At 43.7% G+C, this 18,591-nt stretch overlaps 1 protein-coding gene across 2 annotated transcripts in view; it reads left to right on the forward strand.

Annotated features, from left to right (window-relative positions):
* LOC140657784 (unconventional myosin-X-like) overlaps positions 1–18,591 on the forward strand; it is a 93,942-nt gene that overhangs the window by 56,682 nt on the left and 18,669 nt on the right. For both annotated transcript variants that reach the window (XM_072875348.1, XM_072875349.1), the window contains 7 exons: positions 2,435–2,541; positions 6,867–7,172; positions 10,669–10,708; positions 12,286–13,077; positions 15,179–15,302; positions 15,795–16,038; positions 16,866–16,961. In XM_072875348.1, the coding sequence (XP_072731449.1) occupies positions 2,435–2,541; positions 6,867–7,172; positions 10,669–10,708; positions 12,286–13,077; positions 15,179–15,302; positions 15,795–16,038; positions 16,866–16,961 (1,709 nt within the window). The remainder of the gene's footprint in view (positions 1–2,434; positions 2,542–6,866; positions 7,173–10,668; positions 10,709–12,285; positions 13,078–15,178; positions 15,303–15,794; positions 16,039–16,865; positions 16,962–18,591) is intronic.

Consider the following 18,591-nt stretch of genomic DNA (forward strand, 5'->3'; position numbering starts at 1 on the left):
TCCCCAAGAATCATATGATCTCACCTATGTACACATGGGTGCACACGCAGTTATATTTGTGTCTGCTGATCTACACATAACCTTAACATGTTCACTGTTGCACTGGTGGTGCATGCAGGCATTGAGGTTGTGTGAGGAACACTGTGGTGTTGCACTGTGGTTTAAAACTTGGACAGTGTCTAATAGGAGCAAATATGATAGAAGAAACCTTGTATGTTTTGTTTAATCATTCCTTCCCCAGATGAAAGTGATCTCCTGTTTTCAGAAAGTGACTATGAGTTATGACAAAGAAATGGCCACCTTCCAAATTATTTCCACAAGGCATCAAAAATATATCTGGATTTGAACATATTTTACTGTTCCTTGTCATCTACAGGAGTCTAAAAAAAGCCTCAAAATGCCAAAGCTTATAGCTAGATATTGTTATGTTATTTGAGATTAACCCCTCACTCCCAAGCATATATAGAAAACCCTATAGGATTAGGGTTGGGTCTTGTTGAACTCTGCATGCCTCAAAGTTAGTTTTTTCTCCCCTCCTTACTGGCACAGCAAAGTGTATGCTTGCTAGCAAAATACTGATGGACTGAATATTTTTGCAATTTGATGAAGATTATGGACTGAGACGGTGTTTTGCTGGTTGCATTCTTGAAATGGGTGACTGCTGCTTGGTTCTGGAATGTAATGGAAAGAGCAATCCCTGCCTCAAAGAAGTCTTTAAAAGATTGTTGAGTTGACAGAGGGAGTGGATGTACAACTTGCAGGGAAGGATGCCAGCTTCATGGTTGGCAGTACCTTGATAAAGAACCTTCTTTTAAGGCTACCCAGGGTTACTTAGTCATTACAAAACAGCTCATTTCTTAAGGCCATCTTAATGGAAATGGCTCCCCGGGAGAAATCAAGTCCAGGGAAGCCACTGGCAATGGGTACTAACTCAGGGAGAGGTTTCAGTACATGGTGGTCACTGCAGAGGGAAAAAAAGAGCCTAAATAAGTCATAAGGCCAAAAGCAGTGATGGAAGGGAAGATATACAGAGACATAAGGGGATGTAAGTGGGGAGGGGGAGAATTTGTGCAGAACACTGGACTAAGTGACTGTTCAAATCTCTGAACATCTCTTTGGCCTCTCAGCTTAGCCACATGGATCCAATAGATTTGTAAGGAGTTTTTACTGATTAATGTAGTTCTACAGATTGATGAATGTCAGCTCACAGCCTGTGTTCACGGCAGTGCTTTAACAAGTGGGGCAGCACTTTCCTAGTGTAGTCCGTTCTGCTGCTGGCCCTGGCAGTGATTTAGCCAATGTCAGGCAGCAGGTCACACGAGCATGGCCATATGGCAGTTGCTGCTGTGACTGCAGCTTGTATGGACATATCTTAGCCAACTTTAATCTAGTCTGGGTACTGCTAGCAGTGTACCCACAGCACCGTGGAGCTCCATGCAGGCTGCAGTCCATCTCAAAAAGCAAAGCATTTATTTCAGCAATTTGTGCTGAACTCTGTGCTAACATAATGCAAGCCAGCTGATTTAAAGCAGCTCAGATATGTCATCGCAATTCCTGTAAACATGCCTTTATCTTGCTTGTATCTCAGTCCTTTTGTCTCTAAGGTAGCACTGTCGTCCCTCACGCAAGCATTTAGCACTGAGCAGAGGTTTGAAATACAGGTGATGGGAGATGCTTGAGAATTAAAACACTGGACACTGAAGTGCAATCAGTGGTACTTGGAGACCTCTCCCTTCAAGGCTCAGTTCCCCCCTAATGCATGCTGCACTGCTGAACCTTTTCAGCAAGGAAGCATCTCCACCTCAGAGTTTCTGGAGGTTGGTGAAGGGCTTCAGCTTCCACCCAGAGCTCGTGGACCGGGGTATGCTCAGCTTTGCACCTCGACAGGGCTGTTACCTTTCGACTGTCTTCCATTATTAGGGCTGCTGTTAAGATTGCTTCCTGGAGGCTAGAAACCTAAATGTTCCTCCCTTTCCTTGAAATGCGGGGGAGTTTCTTTGCAAAATATTTAATCACCCAACTAGGTATCAGTGCCTGCTGCAGGGAGGTACTGGCTTCTGCAGGGAAAGCTGTCAGCTGGGAAAGAGTTAATCACAGGCGCAAGCACGGGCTCTCCTCCTCCTCCCTCCTCTTTCCCTCCTTCCTCTGCTCCCTCCCTCTCTCTCTTTTAAGTCTTGACCACAGAGTGAGGGAGGCGGGGGTTGGGTACAGAGTTTGGCTCACGTCGCTGCAAAACTTTTTCCTGGTGCTCCCAGTCCGGGCAGCCCGGGGCGAGGCGCCGAGGCTGGCGCTGGAGCGCCGGCAGCAGCGGCCGCGGCGCCCGGACGCAGAGCGCACTCAGCGCTGGTGCCCGGGGATGAAATCTCCCGGCTCTCCCGGGGACTGACTTCTTTCCTCTCTTTGTGTTTATTGAAACTCCTCCCCGTGGCGTCAGGTTTTCCTGAAGGAAGCTCTTGAGCAGAAGCTGGAGAAGGATCGGGAAGAGGAGTTGAGGAAAGCAGCTATAGTCATCCGGGCCCACGTCTTGGGCTACATGGCAAGGTCAGTGCGGGGGGCTGCCCCACCATCCCTGTGCTTGTGTGCCTGGGTTGCCCCGACCTCCTGCTTTGCTCTCTAGTCCCCTCGCACCCCTCCCTTCTTCCCCTCCTGTATTCTAAGGGAGAGCTGTAGTATCTGCCCTCCCTGCCGGCATCAGTTCCGCTGACACCTTTCTGCACCTTTGCCACCTCTTCTTCAATGCCGTGCACGCTTGCACCCTCCCTCAACACTGCTCAGCAGGCTTCTGCAGGGACCTCCGTACCCATTGCTTGCCTCCGATGACACCTTTTCCTTGCCTTCAGGGTTCTCCTGGCTGCGCCCCACTTATGCTTTGGGTCCCCTCCTTTTCCTTATGCCTGTCAACTCTGTTTTCTGCTCCCCCTGCAAATTGTTTCTTCCTCAGTTGCAGCTCTGCCTTTGCTCACCCTCTTTCCTCACCCTGCCTGTTTGCCTCGTGATCTCCCTCTCCTTTTAATTACCTCTTCAGAATTGGTTTTTGGCCAGCTTTGCACCAGTAATCTCCTCTTGCCGCTCCCTTTTGCACCTGACCAGGGGAGGGTTGGGAGAACCAACTGCAGACAAACTGCCCCTCCTCTGCCCCTCGCAGTCAGTGTAACAGCTGACTCCTTAATGGCTGTGGCATGCACACTTAATCCCAGTAAGATGCTCTTTCCTGGCTGGTCTCTGCTCCAGACACCTGTCAGTCAGGGGTGTGAGGAGGTGAAATCCCTGGCCAGCAGAGCTGTTCCAGCAGGCACTCTTCTTAGAGCTCTAGTTACACCAGGTAGCTCATTTTGCATTGGGAAATGCGTGCAAGGGTTGTACACTGCCTCGCCAATGTGCTATATCAGCAATATATGCATTCGGTCTCGGGGGCTTTTATTCATTTATTTATTTCCCTCTAGGAAGACAAATGAGCTAGCTCTATTGTTTGTACATGAAATTGCAAGTTCTTTGTGTCAGGGCCTCTGCTCTATTTTACTTTGTGTCTAGCATTTGGAGAGAGGGGTTGGGATTAGCACAGGAAAATTGATTTTTCTGGGAAACATCACTGCAGGCAAACTGGATTACTGCTTTTCTGGGTTCCTGGGAAGGTAGCTGCTGCCCTGCAGGGCTGTGATGGAGCCAGTGTTGCAGTAGCGTTCCTCTTGGCTTGAAATCTTGTGGTGCTCCGGTCCCCACAGATCTGAATTCCTCATCCCACATGTTGCTCTTCTGAGTCTCATCTTTAAGAACAAGCTGTGCTTCTGCAGCCAGAGTGGAAATCCTCACAAGCAGCTGGAGGTAACTGGACTTTGCAGGGGAGGAGAGCAGGGAGCGAGGAAAGAGCTAGGAAGGGAGACTGGAAAACTTTTCTGTGAAGAGAGTTGCGCTGCACCTGTATTGGAGAACGTCCAGCAAGAGGGAGTTCATCTGGGCAACTGGTGAATGGTCTGTGCAGAGTTGGGCAGAGGTCAGGAATACCCGTGTGTGCTGCCCTGAGCTTGATACCATTTCTGTTAGTTTTGCAAGGACAAATGTATTTAAATTAATTTGGTCTCATGCAAAGTAGGTTGGCGAAGAAGGGTACATATGCCTCAGGAAGGATTTTACTGGCTTCTCCCCCTTTGTGAACTTGTTCTGTGAGCCTGGAGAACCAGTGCTAAGGGTGAGAACATTTTCTTTGCTCTTATTCCCTGCAGCCTAGTATCTCTGACTGATGACTAAAATGTGAAACAAGAAAAATCAAGCCCATTCAAATGACCCCATTTTTCCTAGCTAATCTATGGAGGTCTGAGCTGCAGGTAACAGCTTCACCAGCTAAAATATGCATAACTGTTCCCAGGCTTGCAGGATCCATGTACAAATTTGGCTGTGTCCCTGGATTCTGCAGGACCTTATTGCTCAGGGGAAAAGACAGTAGGAAATTATTCCATAGCCCTGTGTTCTCTAGTCCTTGGAGGCATAACTACTAACTACAGCTCATCAACACAGTAATTAACTAAATTCCAAATGTAGCATTGGAGCCTTGCAGCCACCACACCTTCTCTTGTGATATATGGTCAGGATGTCTCCCAACTCCTCAGCATGGGCTGCAGGTTGAATTTCTTTGGCAGTCCAAGAGGGTGAGTGGAAGGCTGAACAAGGGGAATGAAATTCACGGCCTGTGTGCAGCAATTCCAACTGAAGGGCGTCTGCAAGCATGGCTGTGGTCATGAGGAATGAGGGGGTACTTCAGCCTGGCAGATTAGCAGGCAGAGCTGGCCTGTAGCTGGGCAGGGCTTGGCACATGTTGCACTTGAGAGAGTTTCTGCCAGATGCATTTTGTAAACGTCAGAGTGCCCTTTTTGATGCACTTATATCTGCCTTGGCAGAGGGTGCGTGTGCAGCTGTTCACACCCCATGTGCAGGGCACAGGGAGGACAGAGGGAGCAGGGGTGAGGGGACTGCAGCCCAGGAGCAATTCATCTAAAACCTCCCACTTATCACCTCTTCCCTTTCCTCTTCTTTTCTCTGTACTTCCTCCCTTTGACTTCCTACGTATGGAAAAGAGCGTGACCTCTGCACACTACTGCTATTAGCATCTCTCTCCTGATTTTCTTGACTAGGCTGACGTATCTGATGTGCAGGGAGGTGGCAAGCTGTCAGCATGGGTCCCTGTTGCCATTTGAAGGGGGTTTGATTGCCAGGAAGGGGATTTTGAGGTGTGCCTTTTCCTCAGGGGGTTGCAGAAGGTCTGTGGGAAGGATATGTAAGAATACTGTGCTATTTCCAGCGTGCTTTCTAGGAGTGTAAGACCTCACAGGATTACTGTAGCCTGCTGGCCCAAGATCCTGTGCAACAGGCCCATAGAATTTCCCTCTGCAAATTCTGGTTTGGAGTATAGAAGGTTTTGATTTGAATAGTGCCAATGATCATTTCCCTACAGCAAGATATTAAGGTGTCTGAATATATTCAATTACTTTAAAAAAAGTCTGCTTATTTCCAGCCTGAATAGACTTCAGCTTCAGGTCAATTAAATCTTGTGATGTCCCCTGCTGAATAAATAGAAATGCCACCCAAAAATGTGGGTAGATTGACTGGGATCAAACCTTTCCTTAGCCTTCTCTTTCTTAAGGTCATGGAGCAAGTGCTCTCTTTCTATAAGCCCAGATTTCTGGTTCCAATCCTGCTTCCTCAGAAATCACTTGAGGGTCTAACATTGTTCTTGAAATGGAGGTGCTAACACTGAACACAGGATAAAAGTAGCAATGCAATCCCCTTCTACACAATATTTCTGCTTGCAAATATAAGAATCCCAGTAGTATTTTTTTCTATAGCATTATGTTGGGAGTTTGCCTTCACCTGATGATCCCTGTGGCCCCTAAATCCTTTTTTTGACTTGCTGCTTCCTAACATAGTCCCACATCAGGTGTGTTTGGCCTTTGGTTCTTCAATAGAAGACCTTATGTTTGGCTCCTTTGAATTGTTTAATTTTTGCTTGAATCTAGCTTACAAATTGATCCAGATTACTGTGTAATAGTAGCCCTTTTGTTATTTGCCCAGTTTGTGTATCATGTACAAACTTCTACCAGTAAGTTTTTTTTCAGGTCCTTGATAAAAATATGCTGTAATGTAGAGGCAAGAACTGACTTTTCTAGAACTTCACTAGACTACAGAAATACTGAATGATGATTCTTTTCTTTTGGGGCCCTACCATGTTTTTTGGTTTTAAAGTATGGTAAAGTTGATTTTGATATCATTATTGTTTAAGCGAAAAGTTGTGCAATATAAGTATATGTTTATGGGAACCTGCTACAATGTTACATTCAGCAATCAATATTGTAGTATCACTGTGTTTTGCCCCAAACAATACGAGATTAATGTGACCAGATCTGTTTTTGCCCTGTTTTTCCTTTTCCTGGAGTAAAATTGTATATTGGTACATTGTATAAGATGGAACAATATGGGACTTTGTTCTCATATAGTAAGGCCATTTGTATGTTTTTATTATAATTAATCCACACTGAGTGATTATGCTAACTGCACAGTGAATGTGTGTGATGTGCAATGCAAAGAGACTTTGGGCCAGTGGACCTTCTCTTTCCATGTGCCAGATATCTGAGGGTTTTCACAAAAGTAGGTGCCCACGGAAACAAATCAGTGGTAGATATGGGAGCGAGAACAGTGAGGAGAATATGATTTATGGGTAGTGGCAGTAGAGGAACAGAAATTGTGTCATTTCTGAGCAATATTTTTCCAAATTAATTTTTCTGTGGATGTGGTAAGATTGGTCAATATACCAGGGCATGGGAAATGCAAAGCATGTATTGCTTCATGGCGCATTAAGTGTCTGGTTCTGTTTTTAGGAAGAAGTATCAAAAGGTGCTAGCCAGTGTTGTTATAATCCAAAAGAACTACCGAGCATACTTCTGGAAGAAGAGCCTGCTGCGACTGAAGGCCTCTGCAGTCACCCTGCAGAAGCACTGGCGTGGCCGCCTGGCTCGCAGCCTCTACCAGCACCTGCTGCAGCAGGAACTCAGGCGGAAGCAGGAAGTGGAGGAGAGAAGGAGGCAAGAAGAGGAAGAACAGATCAGAAGAGAGGAAGAGGAAAGACAATGGCAAGAAGAGGAGGAGCGTAGGAGGAAACAGGAAGAGGAAGAGGTGAAGGAAAGGTACAAGATGGTATCTTGCACTCATAGTTCCCTAGCACTAAAGCTGCTGAGGTGTAAAAGCGGGTCTGGGGCACTGGCATGATGGTAACACTGGAACAGCAATTGCATGAGACAGTGTCCCAATGCCAGGGGGCAGAGTTGGGGTGGACTGTGGGCAGCTCAGAATAGAAAAGCAAAGTGGAAAAGGAGTGTCCTGCTTCCTTTAGGAAAGCTAATTCTGGTGTATTTTTACCTCTGTTTAGTGCTTTTCTGCTTTGGAAGGTACCTGAAAGGAGGCAGTTTGACTGATTGGGCAGAATGCATAATTTTCTCATTGCCTTTGCAGTGGTAAAGGAAGTTTTATGCAGTCTCCCAAAATCTAGAGGGATTAGCAGTGTGACAGGGTACCAGAGTTCATGGGTCTTGGTGTGTCCAGTAAGCTGGGTCAGAGAGCAAGAAAGATGGGCATTGCACCTGTGCTGCTACTGCAGTTCTTACACTCATGAACATACACATGTTCTTCCTGTTCCTGCTGTTGTGTATCTTTCATCAGGGGTACGGATGTGTCAGGAGATCAGGAGGGGAAAGGAAAAGCTAATGTGACAACAAGAGGCAATCTGTGAGCAGTGATGGTACACCTATTGAAAATCCTGTGCCTCATGCATCATTTACTGTTCACTCCATGGTTACCTACATCCTATCCAAACTGGATGTCTCTCTTGATAATCTTTTAAGAAGCATAAAACTTCAATTATGAGATTATTATATAAGTTTGAACAAATAATCCTTTGACATTTTAAGTTTTTCATAAATAGTTGGTTACTGTCCTGGTTTCAGCCTGTTATTTATGAGCAATCTACTGAGAACAAGCAAAAAAACCCAACACACATGCAGAGACAAAATTAGAAGGACCAAGATGCAAACTGAGCTGTAACGAGCTAAAAGTTGGCATGCAGTTATTGTGCATACACTGTTAGTAAAAGGGACACATGGAGCAATTTGGTCTACTGTTCAACAGGAAGAAAAATTATAATGCTGAGAAAGCTGAGGTATTTGATGCTGTTTTTATTTGTCTTCCCCAAAAGGCTTAGCTGTTGGACACTAAATACAATTAGCACAGATGTGCAAGAATTCAGAACCTAGCAGAGAAATAAAAGGTTAGAGAATGCTCAGATAAATCAGATTACAAAGAAGTCATCTGGACTTGGTGAAATTAATGTTTGGGTACTTTGAGAACCGGCTAAAGCAGTTTGAATCAGTAGCTATTCTCTTTCTCCTCCTTTGTGGATAGCAATGGAGTCTCCATAAAACTGGAAAATTCCAAACATAATGACCCCCTTTTAAAATGGGAAAAGGAAGAACTGAGGGAATTGTGGACCAGTCAGCCTAACTTCAATTTCAGGAAGATACTGAAACAAATAATCAAACAGTTATAAATGCTTGATAAAGGAGTTAAGAGCCAACGGGGATTTCTGAAGAACAAACAGCATTAAAGTTATCCGTTTCCTTCTGTGATAGCTTATGACATGCCTTGTGGATAGGGAAAAGCCATAGAGGGTAGGTAACTTGACTGGGTAGGTAGAGGGTAGGTAAGGGCTTTGACATGTTATGGCAATACTCTAAGACACTATAAGGAGTGTGGTTTGGAAAAAAGTAGATGAAACAAGACTAGGATTTATGGTTTTACTGCATTGTATTATTGCATTTTAATTAGTAAACAATAGTAGTTTTTTGTTGAATAGGAGACAACTCTTGAATGGGATTCTTCCATGGTCTGTGCTGGTTATGGTACTAGTGCAATGTTTTAATAATAAGTTGGATGAGGAAATATGAGTATCTTTATGAAATTTGCAGATGAAACCATCTAGTGAGGGGCTGTAAGTATATAGCTAGACAGGATTACAATTCAAATGATTTTGGAAAATTAAAGAAGTGGCCTGAAAAACATAGGATAACATTCAATACAGACATACGCGGATCTACAGTTAGGAGTGATCATATGCACAGAGAGAGAAGGAGGAATGCCTACTTCAACAGCAGGAAGAAGGTCGGGATGCTAAGTTGAATATTAATGACCAGTGTCATGCTGTGTGAGAGGCGAAAGCAAATGCCATCTATAAACAAGATTGCTTCTGTAAGATGTGGGGTGATTATTCTGTTCCACTTGGCACTGGTAAGGCTTCAATTGGAGTACTGTCCCTAGTTTTGGGTATCACATTTCAGGAGGAGTGTGGATCAGTTGAAGATGGATAGAAAGCAGCAAGAAATATCAGAGGTCTAAAAAATGTGAGGAACTGTTGCAGGAATTAGTGTGTAGGTTGAAGGTGGTATTCCTGATTTGTTTTAAAATGGCTCTGCTTCTTGAACCCTCATATCATTTAAGGCAGTTGTTTAACTCATGACTACTGTTAGAGATCTTTCAGCACAGTTGGAACCATCTGGATCTCACTTATGTCAACTTTCATTTATAAACATTTCCTGGATTTTTTCTTTTGAGAGAGAAAGAGCGCAAGTGAGAACTTTAAGGACTTTGTGACTTGCAACTGCAATCTAGAATTTGGCTGGGAAAAGCTTCAGGGCCTGGGAAATAAATATTGTTGCCCTCCTGTTCTGCTTGAGGTTGAATCATAGATTTGAAAGTTACCACTGCCAGTCTGAATTTAGCTGCACAGTGGTTGGTACAGGCAGACTCTTCCATCCAGCCGCATCCTATCCCTGCTCCCTATGCATGACCCTGGCATTTGTCTGTCTCCTAGTTCAGTTGCTTGTAGCGTGCTCGCTATGGAGAAACTGGCCATAGTGACAGCTTTCCCTTGGAGTACAACCTTTTTGATCTGAATGGAGATGCAGCACCATGGGATAGTATTTTTTTCTTCTACTCATGTTTACTAACAAACTCTGACTCTTACAGCCTTTACTAGTAAACTAGGTTTTGCATGCCCCTGAGAAGTTATGCAAGCTGGAGTACCCTGGTCTTTGGAATAGAAAGTCCTCAGCTTAGTCATTTAAAACGTACAAAAATTTGATAACTTTTTGGAGGCTTTAATATAGTAAAAGCAAAACAAAACACAAATTCAATGCTGGTATTGCAATAATTCTGTTCTGTTTTAAAAAAACCAAACAGTTTCCTGATATCTGTCAATTATGCATGTACGACCTCATTTAATATCCATGGACGTAAAGGACTTCAGAAGATTCTGTTTACATTTATCATGAGTCTAACTGATCTGCCTTTCTGTCACTGTTTCCAATGTCCTTCCTAGTGTGTTCCAACTAATCCATTTTCCTGATTGATGTGAAAGTTAAGTGCATGGGGAAAATCTGTTGTATCCATAAAGGTCATGCCAACCATAGAGAATTGGATTTTTACTAAATTACAAAAGCTTTTAAATCAGTCTGACAACAGGTACCTTATTTTAACCTTATGCATGGAGGGATGATGCGTCCGTGTAATTCTAAAAGCCTCATGTAGGAGAACTGGGTCTGTCTCTGACTATCATGTCTTATTTTTTGACAGAGAAAAGGAACAACTGAATGCACTACTCCAGGTGGCTCAGGTAAGTTTAACAGTTCTTTTCATATGTCTTCTCTGAGTATCTGTGAAGGGTCCTTCATTGCCTATGCTTCGCCTGGAGCTAATATTGTTATTGTGGCAACACTATTTAAAAAACGGGCTTTGTTCACTCAAAGCCTGCAGGTGTTTGACTTTGGCAGAGGTGCATAGGGTTAACAAGGTGGGGTTTTTTTCAAGGCTCATGTACCAGCTTGCATAGTTCCTATTTGAAAATTTCTGTGTTGAACATGCAGCATCCTTTTTTATCTCTACTGCTTGAGCTTATTACATGACCTTGTGATGTGCTACTCTGTTACACACTCTGTTTTGCTGGATTGTTGCCTGTAACAGCGAAAATAAGAATGCAGATGGCTGCTACCATGGCTAAAATAAACCCCTTGTAACTGATCTAATTGTTTGTTGGTACTTGATATATCAAAGAGCAGACCACCTACCCTGAGGTGTGTGAAAATAGCTGTGTATCTTCTTATTTCTTTTCCCAAACCACTTGTTCCCCAGTTTCAGGCCAGCTCTGTGCAGGAGAGATAACAGATTAGAGTATAAAAATGCATTTGTCCACAAGTAAGAGTCAAGTAGAGAACAAGCAACAGGGTAACTGTAAAGAAAACAAGGATTGTGGCTAAAATGGGCCAATTCATTGGCTTCATTGGCATACTCCTATCAGGAAGTACATTAAATCCTTTTGGAATTTATACACACGCAAGAACAAGCAAAAATGTTTTCAACACCCTCCGTGGAGGGGAGGTTGGCTTTATCTTATAGCTAAACATCAGTGAAAGTTACCAGTATCTTCTGTCTTCTATTTATTGTGTACTTGCTAGAAATTTCCTGTTAACTTCAGTGTGGAGAATAGAGGAAGGCACAGTCTTCAGCAGCCAGCCAGCCATCATCCATCCAGTGATGCTAAAGAATGCCAAGAAATTCCGGGTGGAGTTTTGGTGGGGTGGAGTTGGCGTGGATACAATCCTGCTTCATTGCAAATATCCCTTCCAGACCTAGATTCTCATGGTCTCAGGCCCCAACTCAGGAAGCAACAAAATCCCCAAATGTTTTAATGAATTTCTGGGAAATCTTCAGCTCTTAAGCAGGCTATGCACATATGTATTCCTGTATAGTTGCTTTCTCCTATATGTGTGTATATGTGTGAGTTTAAAAAGAGAGGACGGAATTTCAGAATTTTATCCAAATTCAGCTTTTATCCAAATTGTAGTGTACAAAGGGCTGTAACATGAGCAGTAGACAGAGAGGCTCTTCTAAAAATTCACTGATCCTGAGGCTCTTCTGAAAATTCACCGATCACAATGAGCTACTTTGTACAATTCAGAAAGGAGGTAGGCTGCTGGAAAAAAGGAGGTACCTGAAGATCCCGTAGTTCTACCTTTAGCTTTTGTGCCACGGATGATTGCAGATGCCAATCAGAAAAGGAGAGGATGCTTTAAGTCATCTTTTTGTGAATGGGAAGTACAAGGCAAACACAGGAGGTAGGAAGAATGCAAGGTCCAGGCAAGGAACACATATAGGTTGAAGAAATGGCTTTAACACTATTATAAATTCTTTAAGGTGGAAGCAGTAAAGACTGAGGAGGTAGATATTCCCCTGCAAGAAGAAGAGAGACGTCAGATGGAGGAGATCTTAAGACTGGAGAAGGAGATTGAGAAGTTGCAGCAACAGAAAGAGGATCACATGTCTATCATCTGTGAAAACACCAGGAATGAAATCAATCGGCAGCGAGAAGAGGAGATCCAGAGGCTGGAAAGGGAGGCATCTAGGGTTGCCCAGGAGTTCTTGGAGCTGCTGGATTTTGGCAATCTGGATGAAAGTGTGCAGAACTTAGAGCGCTCACTTTCTAGTGAGGGAACACTCAACATTGACTGCAGCCTGGTGGCACCACTAGCTGAAGAAGAAGTGGATGAAGGCTTTCATGCTGATGATGAAGGACGGCCAACTTCCAGTTTGGTGGTCTTGAATCAGGATGGCACAAGAAACAGCAATAACTACTCAGAGGAAGGTGCGGACACAAGCCTTTCACTTCTCCAAAGGGAAGTGGGAGAGGTTGTCCCTGCTCCAGGACAACCTGTGGAAAGAACTGCTAGCCCCAAGGAGCAGAGAGCCCTATCTGACCCAGGAGAAAGCATTTACAGCACTGTCTTAGATACGCAGAGGAGTAACAGCGGTGAGGTGGGAGAGACGATCTATACTTCCCCCCCGGATGTGGAGTCTGACTATGACCATGAGGAGTTTGATGGCTGTGGAGATGCAGGTAGCGCCTCAGCTGAGCCCCTGAACAGTGAGGAAGGTCTGAGACACTCCCATGGTACCAGCCTGGACTCCAACCGTGGCAGCCTGGACTCGGTAAGAATCCCTCCCTTCACCTTTCCAGACATTAGTGGGACTTTGTTGATATTTATAACATCCTTGCCTTCTTACTGTATGCCTGCTTGCTCTGGGTATTGTTACTAATATATAACTCTCTCTTACATCAATAATCAGCTTGAAAAAAAGGGAACAGTCACAGATAGGCTGAAGGCCAGAGGACTTGTGACTGTCCAGTGTTATTGGTACACAAGCTAGCACATATGTACCTAGGCTATTTTAGATTGTTTCCATCACCTTATATTAACGTAACACCCTTTAGGAAGACGGAAAGCAGGCAACTAGTATCTTGTAGGTATATGTTCTACCTTAGAGAGATTTTGCAGAAGTAGCCTGAGCTTCTAGTGGACAATCACAAGAGGAAATAGGAAGGGCTGGGGTTTGATTTGTTTCCATCACTAAAACTTCTCTTGTTCTAGTCCTGTTACTGTTCAGAGTCAAGGGTTTATTTTCAGCCGCTGTGTACAAGTTAAGCTATTCTAAGGCTTGAAGAAATTACTGTGCTGATCCAGGCTGGGTCCCAGTGCACACAACCAAGACCACCGAACCTTTACAGAACCTTTACATTCCTACCGTAGGGACAATGACAGGGTAGTAAAGCTGGGCTATTAGCCTCCCGCTTGAAGCATCTCAGCTTAGATCCCACACTAGGCTCTGGACTTCCTGAGTGCCCTCAGGCTAGTTGCTTAATAATGCAACAATAAATCCCCTTACAGAACAGGATGTCAGATAAGATTGTGAGGAGTTCAGGTGTGAAGCCAATGACAGCCATAAAAATACTTCAGATAAATGATGTCCCTGAGAACAGAGACTTGAACTACAAAATATCTTATAGAAAATGATTGATTTTTTTTTAAGGAATTCAATTTATTTCCTTTGCTGTTCTTTTCCAATGGCAGATTGTGACCCTTCTTAAAAAGTTGCATGACTTTTCCTGTTTGCATTTCCCTAATGTCATCTGCCAGCCATCAGAATTTTTATGATGTGATCTGCTTGAGTAAAGGTACCTTCTATGTGGGCAGGTACTCACAGATCACTGCCAGGTAATCTTCAAGTCATGAATCATTCTGACACAGCCTAGGCCAGTTTCTACCATTCTTCTGAAAATGTAAATACAAGTGGAAGATTTTATTGGGCTCCTCAGTGAGTAAGACTCATGAAAAATCCGGTTGATATTATGTCATGGCATGAGCCACCGGAAAAGATAATTGCAACTGGGCCCAGATCCCATCAGTAGCTGCCGATCCAAGAGTACCTGCTTTTTGGAATTTAATGGCAGGAGAGGGAGAATGAATGAGTGGAACAGGAATGAGACAAAAGAGGAGCGCAAAGGGGTCACAGATAGAAGACAGAGGGGAAAAATTAAAAGAAGCAACATGCATCTGAGGAAGGAAAAGGTCTAAGGAACTGCCTTCATTAGTATTAAATTAATAAAGCTGATCAAAGGCAGTTGTATTTAAGGTAAAAGAAATGATAGGGTAATTTGGGATTTCATGTTTAAAGTACTTTCTTATGGCCGAGGGCCATTATCTAGTTGGAGAATAGGGATGAGTAAATACTGTACTATTATTTCAGTAATTTAGATCTTTGTTTTTAGGGTTCAGTTATCCTGGAATGTGCTTTTTTTCTTAATCAACCCAAAGCAAGGCATTTCCTTGCTGGGGTTAGATTAGTGCTCCATCTTGTCCAGCATCTTGGCACGTCTGCCAAAAAAAATCAGAAAAATCCTCCAAAATGAAAATTTCTCTCTTAATCCCATTAAACCAGATTTTGGACTGTGGCCTCTGCCTTGAAACAGGAAGGTTTGTTACTGCAGGTAACTGGAGTTTTCTAGCCATGTCCACTGCCGAATGTCACTCTCCTTTCTGGTACGAAAATTCCATGCTCTGGAGACTCTTGCTGTAGGCATTAATGGGTAAGCTGTCAAGCCTCTAGTTTTACTGTGTTGCTTTTTTTGTAAAGGGAGTATGTGTAGTTTTGCACCTTCTGATCATGTGACTTCTCTAGCCTTGTTACTTTGCTCCAGTCCGCCTGTGACCAGGAGAACCCAAGTAGCCTGTATTTCTTCTTTTCCTTTTAGTTTCTGGACAGTGAAGAAGAAGTGGATGTTTACATTGATACAGATGAAGAGTTTTGCAATGGACGAGTCACTATCTTCAATGGCTCAGGACCACCCTATTTTCACAGCTACCTCTACATGAAGGGTAAGCGGCTTTAGCCAAAACCATGGAAGGATGAAATCCAGGAAACCTGCTTTCCTCTTCTCTTTCTCCAGAATCATCATCTTCATCTGCTCTTAGTTCTCTGTTTACTCTCTTTTTTTTTTTTTATTTAAAACAAGCAAAGAAAACAAAGAGCTAGGAGGTGGATATCAAGGAATTAGACTGGATATCTTTGCCACTGAGACCTAGTTGGGCCCACTTGATATGGGCTTAAATGACTCATTCTGAGCTACAAAACTGAAGACAATACAAAAATATTTGAGTAGTGCATATATTTCTATATTTTGTGTTTGTTTCACTAGTTGGTTCTGTTTTTTCTCTGTCCAAACTTAAGCATAACCCTGTTTCTCTCCCTCAGCTCCTTTGTTTCATGTTAGGGACTGAAGTGGCAACTAAGTGCCCGTGAAGCAGGATCAGAATGGAAACATGGCCCTTGTTGCATGTTTGATGAAATCTTGCTCCCTCGCTTTGCAGGAGGTCTCATGAACCCATGGAGGCGGCGCTGGTGTGTTCTGAAGAATGAGGCCTTCATGTGGTTCCGCACCAAGCAAGAGGCACTGAAGTCAGGCTGGCTCTATAAAAAAGGCGGAGGCATGTCAACACTTTCACGCCGCAACTGGAAACGCCGTTGGTTTGTGCTTCGAGAATCCAAACTCATGTACTTTGAGAATGATAGCGAGGAAAAGCTGAAGGGGACAATTGATATCAGAAGGGCAAAGTGAGTGAAGAATAAATCCTTTTGATCCCTAGTATTCACTCTCTAAATCAATAATTATGCCAGCTTATTGGCCTACATATCTCCCATAGGGCTAGGAGAATCAGAAACGTAAGGGAAAGAAAAGACAATTAGAGCTTCTAGTTTTACTCTGGAGGGAGTCTGGAATTACTTGGTAGTTCTTTTTCCAGTCTTGCATTTCATAATCCGGCAGAAGCTCTTTTCAAACCGTGGATGGAGCCAGACCAGGAGGGGCTAATTAAGTACCTACCTCATGCATTCTCCCCTACCCTGACTCCATCTGTTTCCTGGCTTCTTGAGGCATTTCACAGAGGTGCTATGAAGCTCACAGCGGGATTTGAATTTGGCAGCATGTACTATGCCTTTTCCTGAGCCCTGAATGCTCTTTTTGCTGCCATAGCCAATTCCTGAGCTCCTGCTGTAAGAAAGGAGAGACTAGTCACCTATTAGCATCATGTGGGCCTGTAAAGTGCCAAAAGAGTGGCACACCCCACTTTGTAAACAGCCCTCTATATCAACTTCCCTGTTATCTCTTCTTCCATCTAGTCTGCTGGTGTCTTGAAGAAAATCCATTTACACCTTAAGCTTTGCTTTTCTGGTAGATTAACTGTACAAATCTTTTTAAGGGGACCCTAAAAGTCTTAACGTGTATTGGAGGAATTTTGTATTTCTGTCGGAGTTAAAAGCCATCTGAGCCAGTGATTTCCCTTCTGTGTGGTGAATGTTATGATGTGAAAAAAATTGGCCAGATGGAATTTATGCCTATGAAAGGTTTTCAATTTTGGCTCTTGTGATTTGCTGTGTTCCAGGGAGATTGTGGACATTCATGAAAAGGAGAATGCCTTGGACATTGTGACAGAAGACAGAGTCTATCACATTGTCGCAGAGTCACCAGAAGATGCCAGGTATAAGAGGGAGTTTAGTTAGGTTTCATTCCGTGCAGGTCTGACCCAACATGGGAGAGCCTGGGAAACATAATCACTTCCCTTTTGCTGGAGAAACGAGGGGATTCATTCCAGAGTGTCATTTTATGCTTACTGGGAGGTACCACAGCTACTCTGGGGACTCCCTGTTGCAGCTACCAAGATGGTGGTTCAGCCTATTGGTCAGTCACAGGACTGCCACCTTCTTATGTGTCTGTGAGCATGCTGAATTCAAGGGTTACTTCAGGAGACATACAAAGCCTTAATATAAACTGGAACATCTAATAGCTGATTTATTTATTAAATGGAATCTTGAATCAAACAAAAAGTCTATTCATGTTGTCTGTAAATGATTGCGAGAGCAGCTGGGTTTTATCCAGGAGACAGAAAAGGCTGCAGCTTATCAGAGTCTGTAGTGTTATCTGATAAAATCTTCCCAGTGCAAAGCAAACAAATGACTCATGTCCTTCCTTCTTGCCGTCCTGGCCAGGCAGTGGGAATCAGTTTAAGGGCAGGTTGGACAACCTGTTCTGGCTATGCAAAGCCAAGTTAAGAGGCTACTGTCCCTAGATGCTCATGTCTTCCCACTTTTCCCACTCTTACCGAGGCTTCTGCTCCCTCAGCCCAGCCGGTGTAACTGTTTCTCTGATCTACTTTAATCTGATTCTGTGAAGTTATTTAGGGTCTGTTGTTATTTCATTTGGGTGTAGGGAAAGGAAGGGGGAAAGTGTTTGGACACAAATAAATTAACAGAAATAGACTAAAGAACAGCCACATGAACAAGAAACAGGCAAATTCAAAGGGCAGTAGCTGAAGAAACAGTAACTTCCTAAGCCAGAACTTCCACCAACTGGAATAGGCATGCCCTAAGATAACATTGCAGAATTGCTAGGGCAAGTGTAAACCAAATGTGGCCTCTGTCAATGCCATATCAGTCTCTGTTCTGAGGGAGAAGAAAGCACCAACACTTGCACTATCAAAGGGTGGATTAGGTGATGTAGAGTATTCAATTTGAGAATCCTCCACGAAGTCTAGATGTTTGCTGATCTCACTGGAAGCTGTAGATAAGAATCTGCTTGTTCTGCAACAGAGATTAGCCTCCAGATATGTCTGTAACGAGAAGCTCTTTGACAGGCAAATAACTTAACTGCAAATTAACTTATAAAAAACCACATGATTAATTGACAGCCATATGACTTTCAAGTTTATGAGCAGGTCAGAGAGAGACTAGTTAAGAAGGCTGCCAGGTGTCTCTAGGACTCTAGTCCAGGAAGATTCCCAGCAGACCCAGTCTTTACAACTGCTGTATGCTCTTCTCAGTCTGCTGACATGTGCTCCCTGGTGAGGCCGCTGCCTGCTTTACAGTTCCTTGAATAGCAAGTAGAAAACGATTTTGCAGGAGCAGCTGTCAGTGGGTTGGAGAACGTGCACAGAATTTTCATGGATAAATAAGGAGAAAGGAAGACATTAGAGTCTGGTATGATCAGCCCAAGACATATTTTGTAGCATAGTCCTCAGGAAATTGTGAATGAAGAAGTTTTCCCACAGGCAGCTTTCCAAGTTCCTTGATCATATTCTAGAGCTAGCTTCACTACCCAAATCTTAACTTTGA

The sequence above is a fragment of the Ciconia boyciana genome, chromosome 10 (assembly GCF_034638445.1).
Source record: "Ciconia boyciana chromosome 10, ASM3463844v1, whole genome shotgun sequence".
NCBI lineage: Eukaryota > Metazoa > Chordata > Aves > Ciconiiformes > Ciconiidae > Ciconia > Ciconia boyciana.